General features: G+C 33.9%; 5 protein-coding genes and 1 long non-coding RNA gene across 6 annotated transcripts; 3 read left to right on the top strand and 3 right to left on the bottom strand.

The window, feature by feature from the left end:
* The first annotated feature begins 5238 nt into the window (after positions 1–5238).
* Positions 5239–6933, top strand: LOC116338227 (intraflagellar transport protein 57 homolog). The gene is made up of 5 exons (XM_031763357.1): positions 5239–5425; positions 5500–5733; positions 5808–6293; positions 6358–6558; positions 6693–6933. Exons 1-5 carry the CDS (start codon positions 5348–5350, stop codon positions 6912–6914), a joined length of 1221 nt encoding a protein of 406 aa, XP_031619217.1. The 5' UTR covers positions 5239–5347; the 3' UTR covers positions 6915–6933.
* Positions 6934–7073: 140 nt separating this feature from the next.
* Positions 7074–11304, top strand: LOC116338226. The gene is made up of 8 exons (XM_031763356.1): positions 7074–7518; positions 7581–7759; positions 9469–9719; positions 9914–10185; positions 10286–10461; positions 10519–10778; positions 10848–10998; positions 11060–11304. Exons 1-8 carry the CDS (start codon positions 7197–7199, stop codon positions 11264–11266), a joined length of 1818 nt encoding a protein of 605 aa, XP_031619216.1. The 5' UTR covers positions 7074–7196; the 3' UTR covers positions 11267–11304.
* LOC116338228 lies at positions 7734–9157 on the bottom strand. The gene is made up of 5 exons (XM_031763358.1): positions 8915–9157; positions 8619–8846; positions 8385–8554; positions 8047–8327; positions 7734–7987 (listed from the first exon to the last, which is right to left on the bottom strand). The coding sequence occupies exons 1-5, from the start codon at positions 9027–9029 to the stop codon at positions 7855–7857; spliced, it is 927 nt and encodes a 308-aa protein (XP_031619218.1). The 5' UTR covers positions 9030–9157; the 3' UTR covers positions 7734–7854.
* An 894-nt stretch (positions 11305–12198) lies between the features above and the next one.
* LOC116338177 (ubiquitin-like) lies at positions 12199–12948 on the bottom strand. Its single transcript, XM_031763281.1, has 2 exons — positions 12797–12948; positions 12199–12694 (listed from the first exon to the last, which is right to left on the bottom strand). Exons 1-2 carry the CDS (start codon positions 12818–12820, stop codon positions 12287–12289), a joined length of 432 nt encoding a protein of 143 aa, XP_031619141.1. The 5' UTR covers positions 12821–12948; the 3' UTR covers positions 12199–12286.
* A 599-nt stretch (positions 12949–13547) lies between these two features.
* LOC116338192 (chromosome transmission fidelity protein 18 homolog) lies at positions 13548–19301 on the top strand. Its single transcript, XM_031763301.1, has 10 exons — positions 13548–13704; positions 13775–14768; positions 14844–15031; positions 15101–15277; positions 15370–16000; positions 16125–16356; positions 16752–16927; positions 17050–17183; positions 17272–17483; positions 18919–19301. Exons 1-10 carry the CDS (start codon positions 13668–13670, stop codon positions 19078–19080), a joined length of 2943 nt encoding a protein of 980 aa, XP_031619161.1. The 5' UTR covers positions 13548–13667; the 3' UTR covers positions 19081–19301.
* LOC116338193 lies at positions 17693–18510 on the bottom strand. Its single transcript, XR_004200856.1, has 2 exons — positions 17937–18510; positions 17693–17848 (listed from the first exon to the last, which is right to left on the bottom strand). It is a non-coding gene; the product is annotated as an uncharacterized LOC116338193 (long non-coding RNA).
* Positions 19302–23809: the final 4508 nt, after the last annotated feature.

The raw sequence follows: 23809 nt of genomic DNA, 5'->3' as shown, positions 1-23809 counted from the left end.
CATTTGTTTATCAGCTTATGAGTTTAATCTTCGGCCAGTTCGAGTGAATCTTAATTCTTAATCACATTCGGCTGAGATTTATCCCATTATTTCTGTTTTTGTTTTCAAAACGAATGAAAGGAGAGAATAAAACAATGCATTGTCATGACTTTGTAGCCATATTCCGAATAAATTTCCCAAGCGTGTTTAAATGTATAAACATACGTGCAATTACTTTGTTTTAACTAACTGGTTAGCTCAACCAAATACTTTGTTCTCGCTCAAATATCTGAAACACCGTAAAACAACTCAACCGAAACTTAATTCGCAACAGAAACACAAAACACAGAAACTGAACAGCAAAAAAAAATCTCATGCACAAAGCAACAAAACAACGATGATTCTTGAAGTAACTTGAAATCCTTCGAAATTGTTCTACGAATATGCTATTTATCCAAGAGAGTTAAATTCATTACATTTTATTTATACTTTAATGAGATGAAACTCAATTCAACAAATATGCATACTAACTACATGCATTTGTTTCAGTTTTTTTTTTTTTGCAAACGACTTTGGTATTTTAGACTGATTTACTTACAAATGATATGCAATTTTCCACCATTGAAGCAGTTGGTTGTTGTACTTTTTTGTTGTTGTTGTTTGTTTCAACAAAAGTGGGCTCGAGGCAAGCGTGAAGCTTGTTTTGCGTGCATATTGCATTTCATGAGCGCGCGAGCGATTAACGAGTGCAACGACTGTGAGTGAAACAAAAAAAAAAATATGTGGAAATAAAAAAAATGCAATATAAAAAACACACGCAGAACGATAAAAGCGAACTGGTTTCAATAGAGAGAATGGCTCCAGCTGTATTTCTTTTTATGCCTTTTTCAAAATGGCAGCCACACACAAAACATGCCTCTCTCTATATGCACATAATTTTGTTCCTCTCTCTCGCTCTCTTTCTCTATCTTTTGATTCATTCGAATTAAGTGGCATGTTGGAAAAAATAAAGAATTTTAATGTATAATGTATAGAAAAAATATATATAAAAAAAAACAGACGCTGGTCAACGGCACAAAATGAAGATAAGGCCGTTTTTCTCGATCGTCTGATGTCTGTGTATATGATCACTAATTAGCGTTAACCCTCTTTTATAACGATTCAAAGTAATCTTCAACGGTTTCGAAGTGCCCAGCAATCATCTTGATTGTTTAAGCATTCCTGCTTAGGTTGCTCATTTAATTCTCTCTTTCGTTCACGAAACGGCCATCTTACCCAGCCAACTTTATACGAATTATTTGAATGCATGAAATAAACTTTGATGGATGAAATGCTGCGATTCAATCATGAAATGATCGAAAAACCGTAAAATTTTCAACGAAAATATAATTTATTGATCGATTGATTGGATGAAAAAAGAGCAAAATTTGCATACAAATCCAAAACAAAAAAAAAAACCGTCGCCCCATAATGATTCCCGCAAATAGATTCCAACACATATTAATTACTAAATGGTGCCTTGTAAAATGTCGACTCGATAAAAATTTACTATTATGATGTTAAATGGCAATTAAAAAAATTCGTATTGTGAACTGCTCGTTTTTGTGTCTTTCTCTCGCATTTGCGCCACCGTGTACGTGTAATTTAGCCATTAGGTTATGATGTGATTTAACCAATTTTCTATATGGTTATGATGTGATTTCATGTACGCTGCGGCTATATAGTTGACAGTGACAGCATGTCATTTATTTACCTTTTTTTTTAAAGACGAAACAAAAAGCAAATTATTGCGTCTGCCATTTACTATAAATTGCCATTTGTGTTATGTCAACGATTGTATCACTTCATAATGTGTATTCAAATTTATAGACTGGTGAATATTCCAGCAGCAGTAACATTTACCCCAAAAAAAAGAACAAACGAATGGAGTAAATTTACACACTTTGGATAAACTACAAACCATATAAAAATTATGTATTATTGTTATTGTTATGACGATTAAGCAAATGACGATTCTCTTTAATACACACATACATTCACATTCATTCAGTTCGTTGAATGCACTTTGGACCAATTTGCAAGCAGATTTTCTATTTTCATAAATTGTAACGAAATACACATCGTGTGCAATTGAATGAATGTGTTCACATTTGTAAGTGTGTATATATTTTTTTATAGTTTTGGAGCGTCTAATTTTCATGCATCACCGATGAGTGTCGATGCGTATCAACTGAAGAAGAAGATTTTTCGGTATCCACAACACTGAGGAGTTATAAAAACAAAAGCTAAATAAAAAAAGCAGCAGTTACAACTAAAATGAGCCAACAAAAATTATTGTGTGTTTATTTGTGATGCGAACGCACACTGAACACACAGAGAGAGTGTAAAAGTTATAGCACAAAATTGAAATTTATTATTATTACGCCCCAAACAATACTAATTTCAACAAGTTCCAAAAGCAAACAAGTCGATTGAGCCACAACAAGAACAAGAAGCATAAATACGCACACAAGCGCGCGCGCATATACACACAATATTTATATCGTTTGGTAAATGGTGTTGGGCAATGCATTTGGTTTGTGGTAGCAGCGGAAAAAATACAACAACTTTTGTAGTTTTGTGTATGTCTTCCCTTCAATATAACAATAAAAGCAATTGCCGAAAATGAAATCATGTAAAAATGAATACCAACGATGGCCGCTATTTTTCTTTGCATTTTCTGACTTCTTGAACGGACATTTTCTTCTTTTTTTTGCTGTTTGAATGCATGCAATTCAATTCCATTTGTCACGAGATGGTGGCCTCACTTTTATTTTGTTCTTGGGGAAAATTTGGAAATTAGAATCCAACCACTACAAAAAGGCGCGTACGTCTATTTTATTGAATCGAAATAACAGCAATCAAATTGGTCACCGACTTGTAACACACTCATTTGCACGTTTTTCAAGTAAGAGCATCGGCAATAAAACTTATGGCTCTCACTTGGTGTTGCTTCTGCTGTTGGTGAGGTTTTTTTTCGGTTCTTTTTTATGATTATTTCGGCAGCGCGTAAATATTCCACATTAATTAATGAACAATATAATTTATATTATTTGTTTATTTTTTTTTACATGTATTTATGCTTGGTAAATATGCTTGAGTGCAATAAACAATCGCCAAGCCAAGCAAATTCGATTTGAACGATGGGACCACAACACCAACCGAATTATAAAACTGAAGAGAAAACAACACGACGGAAGATTATGTGCGCGTGAAAAAAGAAATAGTCTTTTCCTATAAATTATATTCTTGTGGAAAAGAAAGCAAACAAAAACACATTTCATGAACATAAAAACATATATCATGTGAACTTTTTGTTTTTTTGTTTTTTGGGAGTGGAGAATGCATTTGACGACGATGATCCATTCGACAAGATTACATTTATTGATGTCAAAATTCAAACAAATGGAAAGAAATACGATTTCTTTTTGCAATGAATTTTGCCGATTAAGTCGTTTGATGAGACTGATGAATTTGTCAGAGAGTGCTTAAGTTCATGTTCACATTAATTTACCGACTTCACGATTTTTTATTGCATGAGAATTTAATTCTTGTCGAAGGGAAAAAAATATCCATAGCCATCAATGCCAAACTGACTAAATCATTCCATTAATGATTCGATCTGAAGTGCCGAATTTACTTTGATTGAAAATGTGAAATGTCTTGGCCGCAAAACAAAACAAAATAAAAAAAAATAATTTTTATTATTATTCTCAATGATTGTTTTACATTTCTACGGTTCTTTTTTTTTATTTGCGGTCAATAAATGTAATAAAAATAAAGCCAACGATGAGAGGAGACGAGATCCGCATACATTCGATTGTACACCGAAAATGACTAAATAGACAAACTGATTTTATAGCGGCCAACTGATACGGATGCGGTGGAGTCATTTGATCTGTTATGTGTGACCAAATCAAATTTTGATGAATCGAATGAAATCAATCGACGTCAAATCGCCCATGATGACATTCCATCTTCAAAGTGATGATTTGCATTCCCAAATCGTTTTATCTGGCGCTATGTAGTCAATTTGATTTATTATTCGTACACGTTTCTTCATTAAAATGTTTTTGTTGCTGGAATGGTTTAACATTGTTGTATCATGTTTTTTTCAAGCATTTTAATTATTCGTGATAGACATTTGTTTTTATTCAATTCACTCAAGATCATAGAGATAAGATGAAATTTAAGCAAATAATAATTTGATACGAATTTTTTCATTAGGCGTTTTATTCAACACATTTGGTAATGGTTCTCTTTGCATCTTTGCTAAATTCGAGTGAAAAAGTCGAATGGAAAAGATACAACAGAAAAAAATTCAGGATTTTATGGTATCACTTGTACCAAATAAAAATTAAATTCACATAAACTTAATTATCGCAATATATTTTTGTCGTGCGGATCATTATAATTGCTTATGGGCTTATCGTTCGAACTCTTCTCTCGTACACTCTCTTTCTCTTTCACTCACTTTGGTCTCTTCTTTTTTGGCGGGGGAAGTATATCAACTATATCTATAGATAAATATCATAAATAATATCAACAACAGATGAGAAATATGATTTTTTTTCACTCGCTCAGACACACTGGTCTCATTATATGGTGTCGGATTTTGATTCAGTTTTCATAGCGTTGCGTCAATAAATTGAAATACAAATACACACACTTTTGGCAAGTACAAATTAAAATCATTTTCTCAAGGACAATCGGATGACTGTAATAAAACAAAAAAATCAAAATAAGTCAGCGCAGAGTTTCAAAACAACTCTGAAAAATTAAAAAAAAAAAATGTTTCATTTCATAGTCGTCTGAAAATGCATTACTCTAATTCGTCATATATTCGAACCTAGAGAGAGTCATAACATTTCAAACAATAAATCATTTTCATTTTATTTTCTGATTGCGCTCTAATAAATCAATATATTTGTCTTTTTAGTGCGTCAGTCACGCCATCTACTGAAAGTAAACGGATTGATGTTGATATTAAGGCTGATTTATACACGAAGAAAGTGGTCAATGAAAAACGGGGAAAATGCTTTTGTTGCCCATTTTTGACTCTGATTAAAGCCGGCTCTATTCGAGTTTTGAATGAAAAATGATATAAAAGTTCAAATCTTTGCATTAAATGTGAATTTTATATGGATATTTTTGAAGAAAAGAAAACGGCTGCAAGGAATACATTTACTCTTTTGACTGAAGGTTTGGTTGCTATGGCTATGCGATTTTATACACACAACAAATATGTTTATGTAACAACGAAGCTTTTGTTATTCTTTTTCGCTTCATAAAAATTCCATTCATTGAATTCGTTTGAAAAATAAGTAAAATGCAACGACCAAATTTTCAAGCAATAGACGAGAAAAATTACATGCGATACGTTTCGCAGTACAAATTGGATGACATGGTAATTTTCCGAAATAAAATAAATACTTGTCTCAAGTTTTTTTATTGATTTTCTCGCATTGTTTTTATTTTCAGATGGAAAAATTGAAGTTACTGAATTATGATGGTACATTGTTGAAAGAAATGAAAATGAAACCATTGAGTCGATATTATTTTTTGAACTCAACGAATCCGGGTGAGCAATTTTTTATGTTCACATCATTGTGTGCCTTCTGTGCCCGAAAAATGGGTGAAGAATTCGATCAACCCGAAGAGTTTATGGATCCAACAGTGTTGGTATCGAAAATTATGCAACTACTTCAAGAGCTGGTGAGAATTTTTTCCGTCATATGAAAATTGACATTCATTTCTAATGAATAATAATTGAATGAATTTTCGTCTAGGATATTTCCACCGATTTCCCTGCTAATAAATTAATGCAAGGTGCTGGTTTTGTTTGTCATTATATTTTGGATTGTTTAGCAACGTGTGCACTCAAAGTGATTATGCCAAGCTTGGGACGGCCAGAAATCAAAACGGACGATGATATAAAAGCTGAAATTGTGGAAAATAACAATGAGATTATATTGGAGAAGGTCGAAGAAGAGCAGTATACAGCTTTCAATTCAGATGAAGAAGTCGATGATGATGATGACGATGAGATTGACATTGCCGGTCGATTGAATTTACGTGAAAATATGAAAATTCGCGATTTGTCTGCGACGAACAAAGATGACCAGGCCGAAAAGGGTAGCATGCTCACGGGTGAAATGTGGAAAATGGAAATGGAACGAGCCATACCACGATTGAAAATAGTTATTAAATCGGACATGAAAGACTGGCGTGCAAGATGGGATCAAATGAAAGTGTGTCGCGAGAATATCGATTCGGTATGGCTTTCATGCATTCGTTTCAATTTTCCAATTTAAAATGGTTTGTTTTCTTCTCTTTTAGCTATCTGACAGCACACAATCTCAATTGAAGAAAATCCAACACGACGTAACATTTGCCATGGATAAAATTGAAAGTCGTGAAAAACATTTGAACAACGATTTAAAACAAATGATTGAACAATACAAGAATATCTCTACCGAACAGGCTCAACAAATTCAACATCTGAAACAAGCACAGTCCGAAGTGGCTGAATTTGAAAAAGTATTCGATCTTAAAAATTACTATTCCATTACTCTACAGTTCCTGATCCATTCCTTCGATTCATTTTCCATTCTGTTCCATTACGCATCGATTAATTTACATTTTTTCCATTCTTTTCTTCTGATCAACTCTAGGTATTCGATCGACTGAATCATGAATATGAAACAACCAAAATGCAAATGGAACAGCGTGGTCAAACAATGTCCGATGGAAGTCCATTTATCAATTTGAAGAAGGCTATTGCACGCATCAAAGAAGAAATTATTCAAATGAATTTAGAAATTAGCGTAATGCAACATTCAATTGATCGTGATATTGTCAGAGAAAATGCACTCTTCTCACTTATTAAAAATTAATCTAGTTAATCCATTTGGAATTGCAATGTTTAAAAGAAAAGCATACAACTATTTATTTTTAAGAACTATCATGTGTAAGTAAACCGTTCTGTATGTGATAGTAGCGAAGTTTTACTTTGACATTTCGTTGTACACATTTGAACCGGCTGTCAAAAAAGCAACTTGACAGACGTCACGTTTTACTATCCTAACAAAACGCGTTCATAGCGAATACAATTCGTTGTTTTTGTTTTTTCATTTGAAAATGTTTAATTTATTTAATAGAACTTTTCAAAAGTGACAATGATTTTATCAAGTAAATTCAAGTTAATTGCTTTGAATAATTCAAAAATTATTCGTTTAAATATTCCAACTCATTTACAAACTGTGCAATTTATATACCAAGTGCGAACTGTAGCATCTCAACCAGAAAAATTGGATATTATCAAAAATCTTCAAAAGAATCTCGGTTGCTCGATAGATGTTGCAACGAATATTTATAGTAAATTTCCATCTTTACGATCTCTCGATGCAGTTGAAAATGATAAGTTGAAACTACTTCGTTTCAAAAACGTGTCTGCAGAGACAATTGTCGAAAATCCATCACTGCTCACTTCCGAAATCGGTTAGTTTTGTGAATATTTCAGAGATAAGTTTTGAATAATACTGAATCATTTCAAATTTTAGATGCATTGAAGAGAAAAATCGTGAAAATAGATATGATGGAACCGAAAGAATTCAACGATTTTGCACCATTATTGGCGCTAAGCGAAAGTGTGCTGAATAGACTTTCAAAACTATTTCAAAAGGAGAAGATGGATATTGAGGAAAAGAATCGAATTTATTATTTGAGCAAAAGATTTCGGGTAAATAATCATTTTTATTGGATTTGAATTATAAGTTTGAAATCACAATTTCCCAATCAGTTTTGTGATCTTCTCTAAAAGATTTGTTGTGCTGTTCAGTTTATGAGGGAATTCGTTGCTTCGTCTTGATGATCGGTCCAGTTATATTGGATCGCCCTGAGAGTTATTCCTCCAGAAATATCGCGTGGCAATTTCATTCTGGGAATTCTTTTTTGAATGTCCATACAGCTGAAAGAATGTTTTCCAATGATGATAAGCTTTGAGCAATAGCTTTGAGCAAATACTACCTGATGGCGTTTTTTATTTTAAAATGAAGACTATCGGCTAATTTATTTAAATGTTTCGACGAGAATATGGCCAATGACAATTTTATGCCAAATTGTTTGCATATTTTTTCTCTGGTCCTAATCATTTCTAGGTCAATTGGTATCGATTTACTGAGATAGTATGGAGCGATGCCAAGAGCGGTACTACTCAAAAATGTATCACTATATTTGAATATGTCATAGCTTCCATGCACCATGCGTGACAATTCAATTAACGCATTGAAATTTATGCCAACATAATCCTTAAAAGAAAACGAATTCTTTGTGAAAACATACAAAATATCAATTTGGCCACTTACTTCTGGGAATAATTTATACATCTCATCATCTTTCCCTTCGATATTTAATATATTGATGCCAATAATTTCACTTGATCCATTTCTAAAGCAAGCCAGTGATAATTTCTGTTTGAGTGCAAGATCCCATGCAAACTTGAGATGTTTCACAGCATCTGCATCATCCCACAGTTCTGTCAAATTTCATATATTTCAATTAATAAAAATAGAAACGAATCGATAAAATCAATGACGTACTAAGCGCCACGTATGTTGGTTCATGTTTGAGAGTGAAATCAGCCAATAATTGTAATACTTCATCGTATCTATCAACGGGTATGTCTTGAATTATATATTCAACCTCTTCTTTTGTGTCAGGGTCATTGAGCTTGAATGTATGCCAAATATATGGAAATGGCAATGAATCGGGACGTTTCCATATTAATCCTCCACGTTCCCTCAATGCCTCATTCACCGTCTCTGGATCTAAATCAGTAAATCGATATTTTCGTTTCTTTGGATCAAAATGATGCAGAGAATTCTGAAATATTTACCTGGCAAAGTAAACAAATTTCTAAAAGCTGATTTATGGTCACCGGTTTTTGTTGTTTGGACTATTTTCAATAAGGAAAATATAAAAACGAATACGAAAAATTTGAAACTGAACATTTTTATTGAAGCGAAACAATACTGCGAATCTAATGAAAAATGGAAATTCACTGGCACATTATGAAATTGCTGGCTTTATATACAGTATCGAATTAATTATCAAATGTTGATGAGTAAATTATATATTCCATTGCCAAATAGATGTAATAAACATGTTGAATTTGTAATACAGTTTTTTTTATCTCAATTGTATAGACGCATTTGTTTGACTTTAAAATTCCCCAAATAACTCAACGACATGCGCGAATACAAAACATTATTTTGTATAGAATTCTTCAACTGTATTCAGGGCTACATTAGTGACATTTTTTGCCATACTGTTTCGAGGTTCGACTATGAAATAAATTTTATTTTTCGGGATTTTTACCACATCCAAAAAATTCAACGAAAATCACTTCATTAACTAACAATTACATGTTCTTATCTCAATTTATTACAGATAGAGCCGCATTACATTTCAAAATACATCGCTGAACCTGGATACATGATATTTGGTTCGTCATTTCGAAGTTTTGTGAAGAAAATAAACATACTTTTGGACTATGGCATGAGCCAAATGGAAATATTGAATGGCCTGTACGCTCTTTGTTACAGTGATGGTATTTTTGTTCGTCGTTGTGAACAGTGTCTTTTGGCTGGAAAGCCCGTAAAAATATCATATTTTTTACTCCCCGAAACCGATTTTGATGAGTAAGTCGTTCGTTTTACATAAAAATGCATAGCCTCAACGTAAAAAATCTTGTAGTTTTACCATAAAATTGCAAATCTTTGAAAATATTGAAAGAAATCAGTTCCAAAAATATCAAAAAATTGATATTGTTTGACTATACTTCCAAAAGAAAGTTGTCATTTTTTTTTTAAATATTTTTTCTTTTTTGTCATAGGCGAATTAAGAAACACACTGTGAAAAAGGATACCTTGCCAGTTGCAATGCTACATCGATTGGAAAAACATACATTGGAAAAGGCTCAAATTGTGGAAACACTAAAATCATTATTAAACTGCAATAACTTGGAATCGTCTGAACTCTACTATGACTACATCAGTTCCATTAATGAATTGGCTACCGCCAAAAACAACGCAAAGTATTTAATGAACCATAAAATCACACCTGAAACTATTAGGCAAAATGGATTTCTGCTTCAAATGTCGATTGGTATGAAATAAACCTTTAATTCAATGAACGTTTGGAAATTGTTTATCAAATATTGAGCTCTTGACTTTTATTTATCACGTGTTGTTTCGACCACTTTCAGATGATATCAAGAAAGGATTAGAAATTCTGAGAAAAATGCAACCAAAAAACATGAATGATTTCATTCCACTCATGATTGTTGACATATCTGAACTGCAGACATACAAATGCAAACTAGAGAGTGAACAGTTTATTGGAAACAATCATCCAATTTATTATTTTAGTGAAAAGTTAAATGTAAGTGAAAATATTATGCTTGTGTGTCTGAAAATAAGATTTTCTTTCTTTTATTAGATACCAGCGAGCAAGGTAGCCGATCGTTTTGGGAAGAGGAGTGAAGTTTTCTTAACGCATAAAACCGATATATTGAAATTAAAATTGGACGTTCTCGTGAAGCACGACGTAGATCGAGAGAGTATTTTAAATTGCAAGCTGACATTTATGCGATATAGTGCGAAACGAATTGAAGAGATAATATATGAGATTAAACGTAACGGAGTCGATCATATTTTATCATATATGATCCATAACTATCGTAATCCAAAAGTTGACAAGTAAGAACAATATCATATCAGATATAAATTGAAATGAATAGCGATAAAAAGGATAATTGCCATTTTCAGACTGAAATCCAATCGAATCATGGAACGGAATTCTCTAGAAGGATTTGAGAATTCAATGAAATATATCGCGCATCGACTGAACTGGAATGAATCTGATCATTTAAATGTTCTAAAACGCTATCCAAAATTAAAAAATTGTTCTGCGCGCAAGGTAAAGTCACCGAATTTACTTGTTTTGACACTCACACTTGTTCAATGTTTTTTTTTTTTAGATAAAAACGCATTTAGACTATTTGTTGAATGAGGCCAAATTCACAACGGAAGAAATTAAGAATACAATAACCATTTTGTCATGCAGTTTAGATGAAATCAAATCACGATTAAAAGAAATGAAAGAAATTGGTGCACCAATAAAACTACGAGTAATAGCGCTAAGTAAAAATAGATATTTAAAATACATTCAGAAATGTTCTAGTTGAAGAATTTTTTAAAAATTATTTTTAGCGATTTCAAACTTTTCGAGAAATAAAAAATCGATTCTTTTTCATTGATAGATGGTTCATTTGTGTATATTTTTGTAATTATATTAAAAGCATTGGAAGAAGCAGATTTCTTTAATAGACACTGTCTTTTTACCATGAATTGAATCAGCATACCATCTTTTCTTTTTCTGTCGCATTGTATAGATGTGAATGGTACATTTCAATTTTGTGACAACAACAAATTTTCTTTTCAACTTGCTTTTGCAATTGAAGACCTTAAAAAATGCCAAAACAGAAGTCTTCATTTGCAGCAACACATTGAAGAGACTGTATCGAATATAGTATGCCACTTTCCATTTCCAATTCAAATGAATAATCAGAATTTTCCTCCAAAACTTAAATATTGATGCTTTGCGCATCTCGATCGTAATCCAGTGTTTCGTTTTAATATACAAACCGACACCATGACAGCAATTTATTTTCAGATTGAAATGACCTTCTATGTCATCATCCATATGGTTTGCAAATCAGATTTTGGATTCGATTTCCTTTTTCAGTTCCATAGCTTTGGCATTATGTCTGAATACAGCAGAGCCATAGTCTATTTTTGGTCGAAGCCAAATTCGATTGGGACAAATCATGATAAAAATGTATGATTTTGTTTAAATCCACGCAAATAAAATTATATGAATCTAAGAAAATAATTAAACAATAATATCTCCTCGTCTCCTTACCTTTTTCTAGTAATAAATTTACTATTCAAATGACTAAAATAATTTCTCAGTTTGTTTGATATGAATGAATTAACCTTCAACAAAAACATTAACATTTTACAATATTTTTGAGAATTGTCCCTACATGAAATGCACGTACATGAAAATACAATTCAAGCTAAAAATTTGAATAACAACAAAATGTGTATCCTTTGGATAAATATGATTGGGAGTTTATTAATGTTTCAATTGTCAAACAATACGGTTCGAATGAATGTTTTAATTTTTGAAACTCATGCAACATTCAACAACCACGAAGTCTAAGAACCAAATGTATAGTACTTCCACTTTGAATACCGCATTCAGCCAATGTTGCGTCATCTTCGAGTTGTTTTTCCCCAAAAATTAGACGTTGTTGATCGACCGGAATACCTTCTATTTTGCGAATTTTTCGTTTCAGCATTTTGACTGTATCGGAGAGTACGGGTTTCATTTTAAGACCGATTCCAACGCCACTACAGCATTTGATTGTCAAACATCCCCCAGTCATTGTTTTGACAAACACATGAGAATCCTTCACTCGCTTTGTATTAGTTTGAAAGGATGTAATCTCCAATTTGATTCGCTTTTTCAATTCATCAATGGCTGCGACATTGCGTTCACAATTGAAGACACCCGTGGTATTTTCCAGTTCAGCCAATGCCAAATACAACTGAAACGCAAAACACATAATCATAAAATTGTCTGATTCAGATAAATTACTAGCGGAAATCAAACTAAATAAATCTAATACAATAATTCCATGATAATTTACCTCGCCAATCTTCTTGTACGACATTTCGGAACTTTTTTTGGTTCTTTTGTAGTAAAAATCAGTGAAAATCTTACTATTCAATTTCTGTGTTCGATCACAGTTGTGAAATACGCAGTATTGCTTTAGTCAGCAGAAGCGAGTTTGACAGTTGATTTCATCACAACGGCTTTGACATTTTGATTCATCGGAATCGCCAATGCTTCTGCTGCAGTTTTTTAGCAGAGCCGTTTAATTTTTTTTACAGAGTTTTTCAGTTGATAAACACAGACATTGAGTTGAGTGATCAGCCCATCTGACATGAATTATCTGCTATTGTTATAGCGTACATTTTTCAGTTTTCCCAATTCTTTTCAATATGTGTTACATGTATAAAAACAACGTAATTGTACGAAAGCGTCCGAATTTAACACCCAAAATTTAATTTTGTAAAAATTACATGATTTTGATGATATTCGAATACTTTCACATCGATTTGAATTTGATTCAAATGCAAATGCAAGAAAAAAATATGTAGCCACATTTTTCATACCATTTTCGAAACGTTGTGAATTTCAAATTTAAAAATACATTCGTAGACATAATTCTTTCTATCGTCCGATTTAAAATATTTTTAAAATAATCAAAAACCGAATATTGGACAGCAACCCCATCTGTAGTGAATTCGATTTTCGAACATCACATGTTTCGCCTAACAAACAGCAGATGTCATTCGTTCCGCCATGATTTGAGCGCGAAAATGTTGACAGTCCAGTCAACAACACACAACACGAAGAAAAACATTCTATTTGCTTTGTTCTAGAAAATCAATATTAATTAAAATATGAAATATTCTTTGTAAATTTTTGCGAGTATATTAAACGTAAAAACAAAAATGGATTATCCAACAGAGGAGGAAATGGCTGAATTCTGTAAGTAAAGCCAGTATATTCCGAATCAAAATCACATAGACTAATGAAATGGACTTTGGATGCATTTTAGATGAATACGCTGCGGTGCAAACGAACCAGCCTATGTCGCAGCCACAATCACAGCCTCTGTCACAGCAATTTCCCACGGAGAAAAATACACCGTCATCAAATCGTGGTGAGCACAGTTTTTTCCACAACAGCACCCAATTGTCACAAATTCCACCGAATGACACAGTGAATCGTCGCTTGTTTGGAACACCATTGAACGATGGTAACCATTCAAATCGATTGGCTTCAACGCCATTTTCGTCGGCCAATGGATGTCATACACCAAATCCATATCGTTTTCGTTTCGACGACGACGAATTTGAGAATAACTTACCGCCAATCGAACAAAATCCACGTAAACGTCGTTTGGACTTAGATCTATTTGGCGATATTGATGACATTGTGCGTGAAGAGCAGAGAGGAGCCGCACAAGTATTCTATTCGGACGATGTTGAGGAAAATGCCAAGAAGAAAGCAAGATCCGAAGAAGAACAAGATAATATGATTATTGAACGAATTTTGGCGGCTCGAGCCGATTTGCAAGCGAAAAATAATAACATCATGAAACAATCTAAACTACAGCAGCTCGAAGCTTTGCACCAATTCAAAGCAAGAAATTTATCAGAAGTGTATCCAAAATGGCCATGTATACCGGTGGTGACCGATCGAAGTCGCATTTATGTTCGTATGCATAACGAAGAATTTGAAAAGAATCAACTTAATGAGTTGACGCTTCGAAAGAGTTTTGGTAAATTGCTGGGCGAACACAGTGACGATGTTTGGAATGAAGCGCAAAAAATCGTCACAAATCGAATGACACAGCAGGCTCAATCGCAAGCAGAACAATTGAGTGAAATCGACGAAGTTGTTATTGTGAATGAAGCAATACCAAATGCAGGTAAATTATGGGTGGAAAAGTACAAGCCAAAGGGATATTTTGACCTTTTATCTGATGAATCCACGAACCGTAGTCTGCTGACATGGTTGAAGATGTGGGATAAAATCGTCTTTGGCAGGTGAGCTAAAATCATGTTGATTCTGTAGAAAATTTTCTCACTATAGCATGATAAAATTGTTGTATGTATCTGCAGGTCGTTTCAGAAAGAGAAAGACCTAACGAACGAACAAAAGAATGCGGCAAGTAATTTCAACAAGAAAACCGGTCGTTTTGAGGTGGGAAGTGTTCGTTTCCGTAAACATCGTCCAAATGACTTGAAAACAGAGATTGATTCTCATGGAAGACCGATTCAGAAAATCGCCGTTCTTTGTGGTCCTCCGGGTAATTCATTGAAAATAGTAAACAAAATTGAGCACGAGACAACGTCAATATGAATGTTTAAAATTCCAGGTTTGGGTAAGACGACACTAGCTCATACAATCGCACGTCATGCTGGTTATACAGTGCGAGAAATAAACGCATCGGACGATCGAAGTCCGGAATGTTTTCGATTGGCATTACAAAATGGCACTGAAATGCAAACCACATTATTGGATCAAGAGAAACGACCAAATTGCATAATATTAGGTAGGAATTGTCGTCATCATACTTTATTGTGAATTAATTGCCATACTAAATATAATTTATGCAATAATTTCCTCCTCACAATAAAATTCTAGACGAAATTGATGGTGCACCGCTTGCTTCAATTGAATTCCTGTTGAAATTCATTAACGATCAAACGAAAGAAGTGAAAAAATCAAAAGCACCAACTGACAAAGCGGGTGGCAAAAAGCCAAAAGCAAGTGGTATATTACGTCGTCCAATAATTTGCATATGTAATGATATTTATGCACCATCGTTGCGACCACTACGTCAAGTAGCCTTCATTGTGACATTTCCACCATTGGATAGTGGACGTCTTGCCGAACGTTTATATGCAATTGCACGAAAGGAGAGGCTCACGACTGATATGACCACATTGATGGCACTTGCTGAAAAATCGGGCAACGATGTACGTTCATGCATATCGGTGTTACAATTCTTTGCAAATAGCCGTAAACCGCTCGATTTGGTTGATGTAATGAAATCGAATATTGGTCAGAAAGACAAGCAAAAAGGTTTATTTGAAATTTGGTCGTCGGTATTTCAAATTCAACGTTATAAAGGTGGTTTTGACCCGGTTCAATGTAAAGCAATTGGTGCAAGTGTCGATACAACGATACAAATACCACAAACTGTTGATACGTCAATGCGGTCAAGAGTCGAACATGTGCTAAATGTTGTTCACATGGGTGGCGATAATGACAGGTAATACATACAAAATGAAAAAATGTGAAATTATTTTCTTCATTCAAAATAATGCAATTTCGTTGTGTGAAACGATTTATATACCTTTGTTCAATGTGGAATTATTTATATAATTTTCATACAGGCTTGTCAATGGCGTTTTCGAAAATTATCTATCGCAAAAAGTCGACGGCAACCTCTTGAACATTACTGAAGCGGGTGAATGGTTTTGTTTTACCGATATATTGAATACACAAATTCAAACCGTACAAAATTACAGTGTCTATCCATACTTACCGTACACTTATGTTGCCTGGCATTTGCTGTTTGCTGGCATTTCGTGGCCTAAAATTACTTTTCCAACACAAGGCTTTGAGGTAAATAAATTTAGTTAAACAAACGATGGCAAAGTCAAACCACTGCTTTGTTTGTCATTTGCTCTCATAAAATCAATTTATATCAGCTATAAAAAGATGCATTCAACTTGCTATGAATAGAGGAAGAATGCGTGAATGTTGCTTATGTGCACAGGTTTTCTGCGTTAAACATGAAAGTCTACTTGCTTTTGTGCAATGTCATTGAAATGAATGATCCACATAGGTTATCTCACTCTTGACAGTAATGAATTTTACATAAAACAAACTCTATTCTACGTGAGATGCATCATCAAGTGAAAGTGTTTATCATGAAACATGAAACCCATTAATATGAAAATAGTTTTTTTTTCACGGACTATAATTAACGTGAAACGTCTTTTTTATGTTTTCTATAGTACTATCAAAAGTCCAGTACACAAAAGACAATTCGAGCTTCGTTCGTTAAGAGCTTGTCGGTGATGGTTCGCAGTTTGGCCAATAGTCCAACGATTATATCGGATGCAGTAGCAAGTATACGACAAATTATTTGTCCTTCATTGCGTTCGGTGTCACTTCAGTTGCTCACACCAAAGTAAGGGCAAATCATTTATTACGTCAAAAACAGTCATGAATTGATTTTTTTTCTAATCAAAAGAATCCTTATCGTTTTATTATTTTTTTTTAAAAATCATGCTAATTAATTTCGAAACATAGAGAACGAGCTGATCTAGCACATACAGTTGATGTCATGGTTGATTTGGGTTTAACGTATGCACAAACAAAAAATCCAGATGGAACATATCAGTATCAACTTGAACCCGACATTAATTTTTTGTGCAATTTCAAAGGTACTGTAACACCAATTTCAGCTGGAAAATTGCCACTGATTATTTTTTCCGACTTTTTTTTGTTTTCTTTCGGGTTTTTTCGCCTTAGTTAATCAATGGACAAACGAACTGACCTATTCTAATATGCAGATAATCGCGCGTGAAGTGGAATTGCAAACGATGAGGCGATCAGCACCGAAGGATGGTGGCGTGAATACAACGAAGTCGAATAAAGCGCCGTTATCAAAGCCAAAGCCACAAAATCACTTGCAAAAATTGAACACAAAATCCGTCAATATGCGAATGAAAATGAAAGAACTGGTATGTCCTTTTACAATATTCAAATTTCGAAAAATTAACAAATTTTGTTTGAAAATTGCTCGAACAACAATATTATATAATTTTGTAAATTATAAGTATGATGCTTTCGTTTTGATTTCTTCGTAATTGAACTTTCGTCTGCCAACTGATAAAATATATCATTCACACGAATTATACAATTTTTTTATATAATAATTAAACACTTAATATTTTTAAATTTTTTTCATTCTAACAAAATCAATTTATTTCTTCTTAAAATTGCCGGTTTTATGCACATTTTATTGTCCCAAAGATATCTCCAATCACAAATTATTCTTGTCAATATTTTATTATGGCTTATAACCATAACAGCAATCACACATGACCTAATTTTAAAAAAAAGTAAGAAAGTTTGTTGTTTAAATTATTTTCTTTGGAAATATAATGAAAAAATGGGAATAAATTTCAACTTACCCAGAATAAAATATAGTGCATGCATAGAAGACCGGCTGCGAGAAAGCAAAGGAATTTCATTGTATTGCATGCCCAGAGTTGCTGTGCCAGGAAAATTAAGCGTCAAAAATCAATAATAACAAACACCTTTGTTAGTACTTAATAATTCTGTTTGCCAGTGCGTCGTCGTTTTGATACGTGTCAACTTGCACGATACGCTCGTCTGTATGCTTTGAAAATCGAATATCAATCGCTCTTTGTACCAGCAACAAATTACTTCGTTACTTCCGATTACTTCCGAGCGGAAACATCGGTTTTTTTTATAAGTTTTTTTTTTTTTTTTCAAAATAATGCTGTCATCAGTGTATTGACTAGATTTTATGTTATCACAAATCACGAGCGCCCTTTCTGAATGAGATGTTTACAGGCCACTTGATAACGTTTGTCTATTAATTGAAAAATCAATCACATGCAACTGTGCATACTGAACTCAACGACAAGGCATTTGCATTCACATTTCTGACGTGTTTAACAAAAAAAGACTCGTGTGATTTCATTAAGATCAAAAATAGAATCAACAAAATGAGACAAAACGTTTTTTATCACAGAAAAAAAATTGTGCAACAATAACAAAACACAAGGAAAGTTTCCACATATATATGGAATGTATGTGTACATGACGAGAGGAATCATCGATTAAGATGTAACTAAATTAATAAAATTTTGCGTTGAATATGCGTTGTTGTTTGCATCATTAAAAATATTATCGCATCGTTTCGTAACTTGGCGTGACCTTTTTATATGTTTATTTTAGGTCTTAATCAGTTCGAACTTTATCTATTCGGCTTGTTTGTATTTTGTAAACTAGTGGAAAAGTGTTTTGTTTTTTATTGAAAGCAATTTTGAAAGGCCGATCATTTTAGCGTTCAATTTAGTGACTTTTACACAATTAGCCTGACACAACTTGTTTGACCGTTACGTTTTTTCTGCATTTTTTTTTCAGGTAACAAAGGACTTTTTCGGTCGCATAACCGAAAAACGTGTAGCGTTACCAGTACAAGAAGGTGGACGTGACCAAATAGTTAAAAGCCCCATTTGGTATCGTTATAAGGAAGGATACAACAATGCCGTTCGAAAGGATTTGACATTGCAAAGTTTACTCTAAATAACAATTCGGTTTCATTTTATTTTATTTTTTCATTCATTTTGTTCGTACCTTCGAATTCCCCGACCAATTAACATTTTCCATATCCATATTTATTATCTTTCGTTTAGCACTACATAGTAAAACTTTTTAAAATACATACAAAGTAAACAACAACAGCAAAATCAAAAGACCTTGTGAACCTAAATATTATTTAAAATAAAATTATATGGAAAATTGAATACTTGTTATTATTCTAATTGGAATTATTCATTATCTTGAATGCTACATCAGACAGTCTACGTGAGGTTGGTTGAAAAAAAATGTGTTTCGCAAAAGTGGATCAGCCGAAGTACCTCTTCTCGCACTCTTCAGCAACCATATAATTTCTTCGCTAAATGGAACAACACATTTAATAACAAATTGTATAATCAGAACATACATGCTACATTCATTTGGCGTAAAAGAATGTATGAAAAAGAAGTTTGTGTTTCGATGAAAAGCGTGATCACGTGGGAAATTGAAAGAAATATCCAATTTACTCATTTACAAAACGTAAAACGATATATGATACGAGTTGTTTACTCGGCACTGCATTATTATTCTCATTATGTTCTCGTTCCAAATAAGTGCACCACCACCACCACCGTTGCCAGAAGTGACGGCAGAGTAATACCAGAATCAGCAGCATTAGCAATGGCCGGAGAGAATGTGTGCGAAAGAGAGAAAACGAGGGAGAGAAGACGAGTGCGAATGACGTTATTCGAATATTGTGTGTTTCTGGTGAGAGTTGTACGGTGTTCGTTTTGCCATTGGCTGCCAAACAAAACATGAACAAGAGAAACATCAATTTCAATTCCACTGCTAAAACTTCGTTGTTTGTATCCAATTCGTTATTCCATACCGTTCCCCGTCTGCATATGCCTGAATGTCTCTCTCTCTCTCTCTCTCTCTCTCTGCGATGGTGTGCAGGACAAGTTTTAGCATTCTGTTCATTGTTTGGCCAATATAAATATTCCGTGCCATATGTGAAACCATGTGATACAATTCCTCCATACAATATGGTATCTCTCTCCCGCCAGCACGATCCCATCCAGTAGCACAGCAGCAACTGTTCGTATTCAATTACCACAAAAATGGAAAAAGTTAAACAGCAAATTCCATTTAAGAAACAACAAATACTCATATTTTTCTTCTTGACACGCTCCACCATCACCACTCCATTGTTGCTATATGGATTTGTGTATTCACTCTAGTGAAATGAATGTGCAATATTGTACTCAATTTTTTAGTCTATTACTTTTTCTTCTTTTTTTACACAAAGTTTTCAATTTAATTTCAAACTCTTTCTGCGCTACTATCTACAGTTCTACACACTCTCATTCGCATTCAGGATTTCATTTCTTCTCCAGTGGATTCATTTATATTCCATTCTTTGCGTGTGTGTGTGTGATGTAATCGAAGCTTAACGTCCAACCCATTGCTTCAATTGAAACTTAACTGCATAACTATACCCTGACCTGCGATGTTGTTGACGATCATGATGATGACTTGATTGTTGATTAAAAATGCAAGGACATTTGTGTTGTGAAGTACTTCGTACCCTATACCGACTCATTCATCATTAAATTTTCATCAACGGTTATAATGCAATGCTGTTAACGGCATCAATATAGAGTTGAATCGAATCATCACAGTTTTTAAATTGAGCAAATGCTTCAACAATCAACATGGAATCACATTTCAGAATTGAATGAATGATTAAACATGGCCGTAATGAGAAAAACGATAAAACTAAAAGATTTAAATGATAAGGAATCACAAAATGAATCAATTTGGCAAACACAGCAGTCGGCCAACCGAGAACTTCTTCCATTTAATAGCTACGCAAACAGATTGAATGAGAAGCGGGTGTAATGGAAGTAAATAAGTGCACACGTATAAATAAAAATATCGACTCCACCAAACCAGAAATCGAGTATCATCTTTATCTTTGTTGTGTATCACAACAATACACCCAACACATTTGAGAATACAGAAAAATGAAGGAATTGCGTACTGAATTTATCACAATAAAACTTGGCGAGATGTCTATTTTTCGGTATCAGATACAACAATAAGAAGCTGGATCCAAAAGTCGTTGAGTTAAATATATACAATGTGATTTTGGTGGTACTAATCGTTTTGTTAGTTTTTGTACGTCGTAATGGTGTTCGGAAGGAAATGCTGAATGCTATAGTCGGAGCCATTCCGATGTGATAACATTACATTTTCGAATATTGAGTTACTTAAAAGCGTTTACTGTGTTCGCGCGCGAGCACGACTCCGTGTGCTAGCAATAATAATTTTCAACTTTTTTCCGGTGCGCTCAGTCGGTGTGCGTGTTGGTCACTATTCTCTATTCTTCCCTCTTTCTCTACACGTAATCTATACAGATTTTCGGTTGGTAATGTATACGAAGAAGATAATATGATCCTTAAGTGGTAATAATTTAGAGCAAATACTGAAGAAAAAAACAACCAAAGAATTTGTAAAGGAAGTAAAACCACAATACTGATGTTGCTATCATTTCGTTTATTTGCTCGATTACAGAATTTCAATGTTAACCAGTGACTGTTCTTAGTCAAGCAGATTATGGAAGAGCGATAAAATACTGGTGTATTCAATTCGCGTTCATTTCAAAGTACATTCTTTAGAAGCTCTAAGCAATTAGCCGAATCTTGTGTTTAAAGACCGTGTTATTTAGCATTCAAAATTGATGGTTTTTACCTCGAATCGAGTAGCTAATCGAGCTTGCTCTGCCCTCACATCTCTTTCTCTCTTTGTCGCTGCACCACCACCGAATGAAACAAAAATGTAAAAGGTTAGCAGCCAGTGCCGGATGGTTTTCCGTGAAAAACAGCGATAGAAATGAGCAAGCCAAAATACAATGTCCATCATTTTCAACAAATTTATTACAATTCATTTACTTAACGCGCGACGACTGCAAATGAACGATGGTGAAATTGTACAATAAGCATGTTTCCATACACTTTGGCTTTGCACACACAATTTCCATAATTTTGCTAAACGTGTAAAAGCATTTTGCCCACCTTTTGTGTATAATAAATAGTGGTTATGCTGTGCTGTTGCATCAAAGCGACCAGAGTACAAGGGCATATTCTAATTTGAACAGTTAAGCATATTTTTCAGGAGGTTCTGCACTCGCACATGCGATGAAAATGTGCATACATTGAATGCAAGTCACAATTATTCTTTTTCTTCTTCTTTTTCGAATGGTTGTCGCATTGTTGTTGTTTTCGCCATTTTCACAGCTGCTTGCCGCTCATACGCGACAGAACAAATTGAAATCAATTCGAATGCGTTTTTTTCTCGCTGCTGATTTCATAAAAAAAAAAAAAACATAATCAAAATCAAAATCATCTAGCATTTTTCATATAGAAAATGATTGTTTATTGATTTGATTTGCATTGCATTTCGTCTGTTGCGAAGAATGTGAATAATAATTTCTTTTCATTTAATTACACGGTATACATTCCGGAAACAATGGCACTCACACTCAGTCCCATCACCATGCTGTTGCCTCAATTGTTTCGATTTTGTTGGCGAGACGCGATAAACGTGCACAAATCATACGATATGGATCGCATTCCATGCAAAGCACCAACGAACTGTTGTTATCAATAGTTAAAAAAAAAAACGAAAAAAGCAAACAACAAATGGCCTGTCTTCATTCACGAAATTGATGGTGCGAAAAACTGCGACCGACGTTTGTCGAAAGGGTATATACAGAGCGGGTGAAAATGAACGAGAAATTGGACAAACGAGAATGAGAGTGAAAGAAAGCGGTTTGTTCGTGGAGTAGTTGGCGGGCTCCAAGTGGCCAGTTAAATAAACGTGCAATTGAATAATGTGCTAGTCTGCACTTAATCATAAATAATCATATATTTTGTGTGGACGCTCATGAATATTGCCTACACATATATACATTGTTGCAACGAAAGCACGTGGAACGGTTGGTGGTCACATCGTTTATCTATTCCGTTTCTTTTGTTTTTTTTCTTCTTCTTCTTGTTTTTCTTTTTTGCAATGCATGAACTCTAATATGGACAAAGTGGTGGAAAGAGAAAAGACAAATGAATTAATATGTTTCGGATAGGAAGACCTTGAACCTCTACGAGTTAGAAAATACAATATTGTCGCTGGTGAATGGTAAAAGTATGAGTGCGTAGTCATGTTGTTGCCGTTCATGCCATTGCAAATGGACAAGCTGTCCGAATTCATATACATATGTTTGAAGTTGGGCGCTCGCGCGAATCAAAGCTTTATGACACATCGAGACGAAGAAATGCTGCACAATTCGGACATTTTTCCTTTGTTTTTCTTCTTCTTTTTCTTCTCTATTCGTGAGTAGTATAAAATCCTTTCACCCCGCCACTGTAAACACCGCAACAACATTCATTTTCACAAAACTTCACTTCTCCAAGTATTGATTGGACAAATGTGATAAGCTGTACTTACTACATAGTTATTGGACCGAGTCCCAATGCCACATGAAGCGTGTTTAACACCATTAACATATTTTAATTTTTCTTTCCTTTTTCTTCGTTTCATTTCAGTTTCATCGTCGTTGATGTTGTTGTCGTCGACAGTGCAGCATAGCATTTGTTTTCTTTATGTCTATCGCTCACGTATAGAAAAGCGTTCGACAAACAGCAAAGCGACTAACGAAACAAAAATTAACGGAAAA

This window comes from Contarinia nasturtii, unplaced genomic scaffold, assembly GCF_009176525.2.
Source record: "Contarinia nasturtii isolate CC-2019 unplaced genomic scaffold, AAFC_CNas_1.1 Cnas_scaffold_350, whole genome shotgun sequence".
Taxonomy (NCBI): domain Eukaryota; kingdom Metazoa; phylum Arthropoda; class Insecta; order Diptera; family Cecidomyiidae; genus Contarinia; species Contarinia nasturtii.
This window is presented reverse-complemented; position numbering and strand designations above follow the sequence as displayed.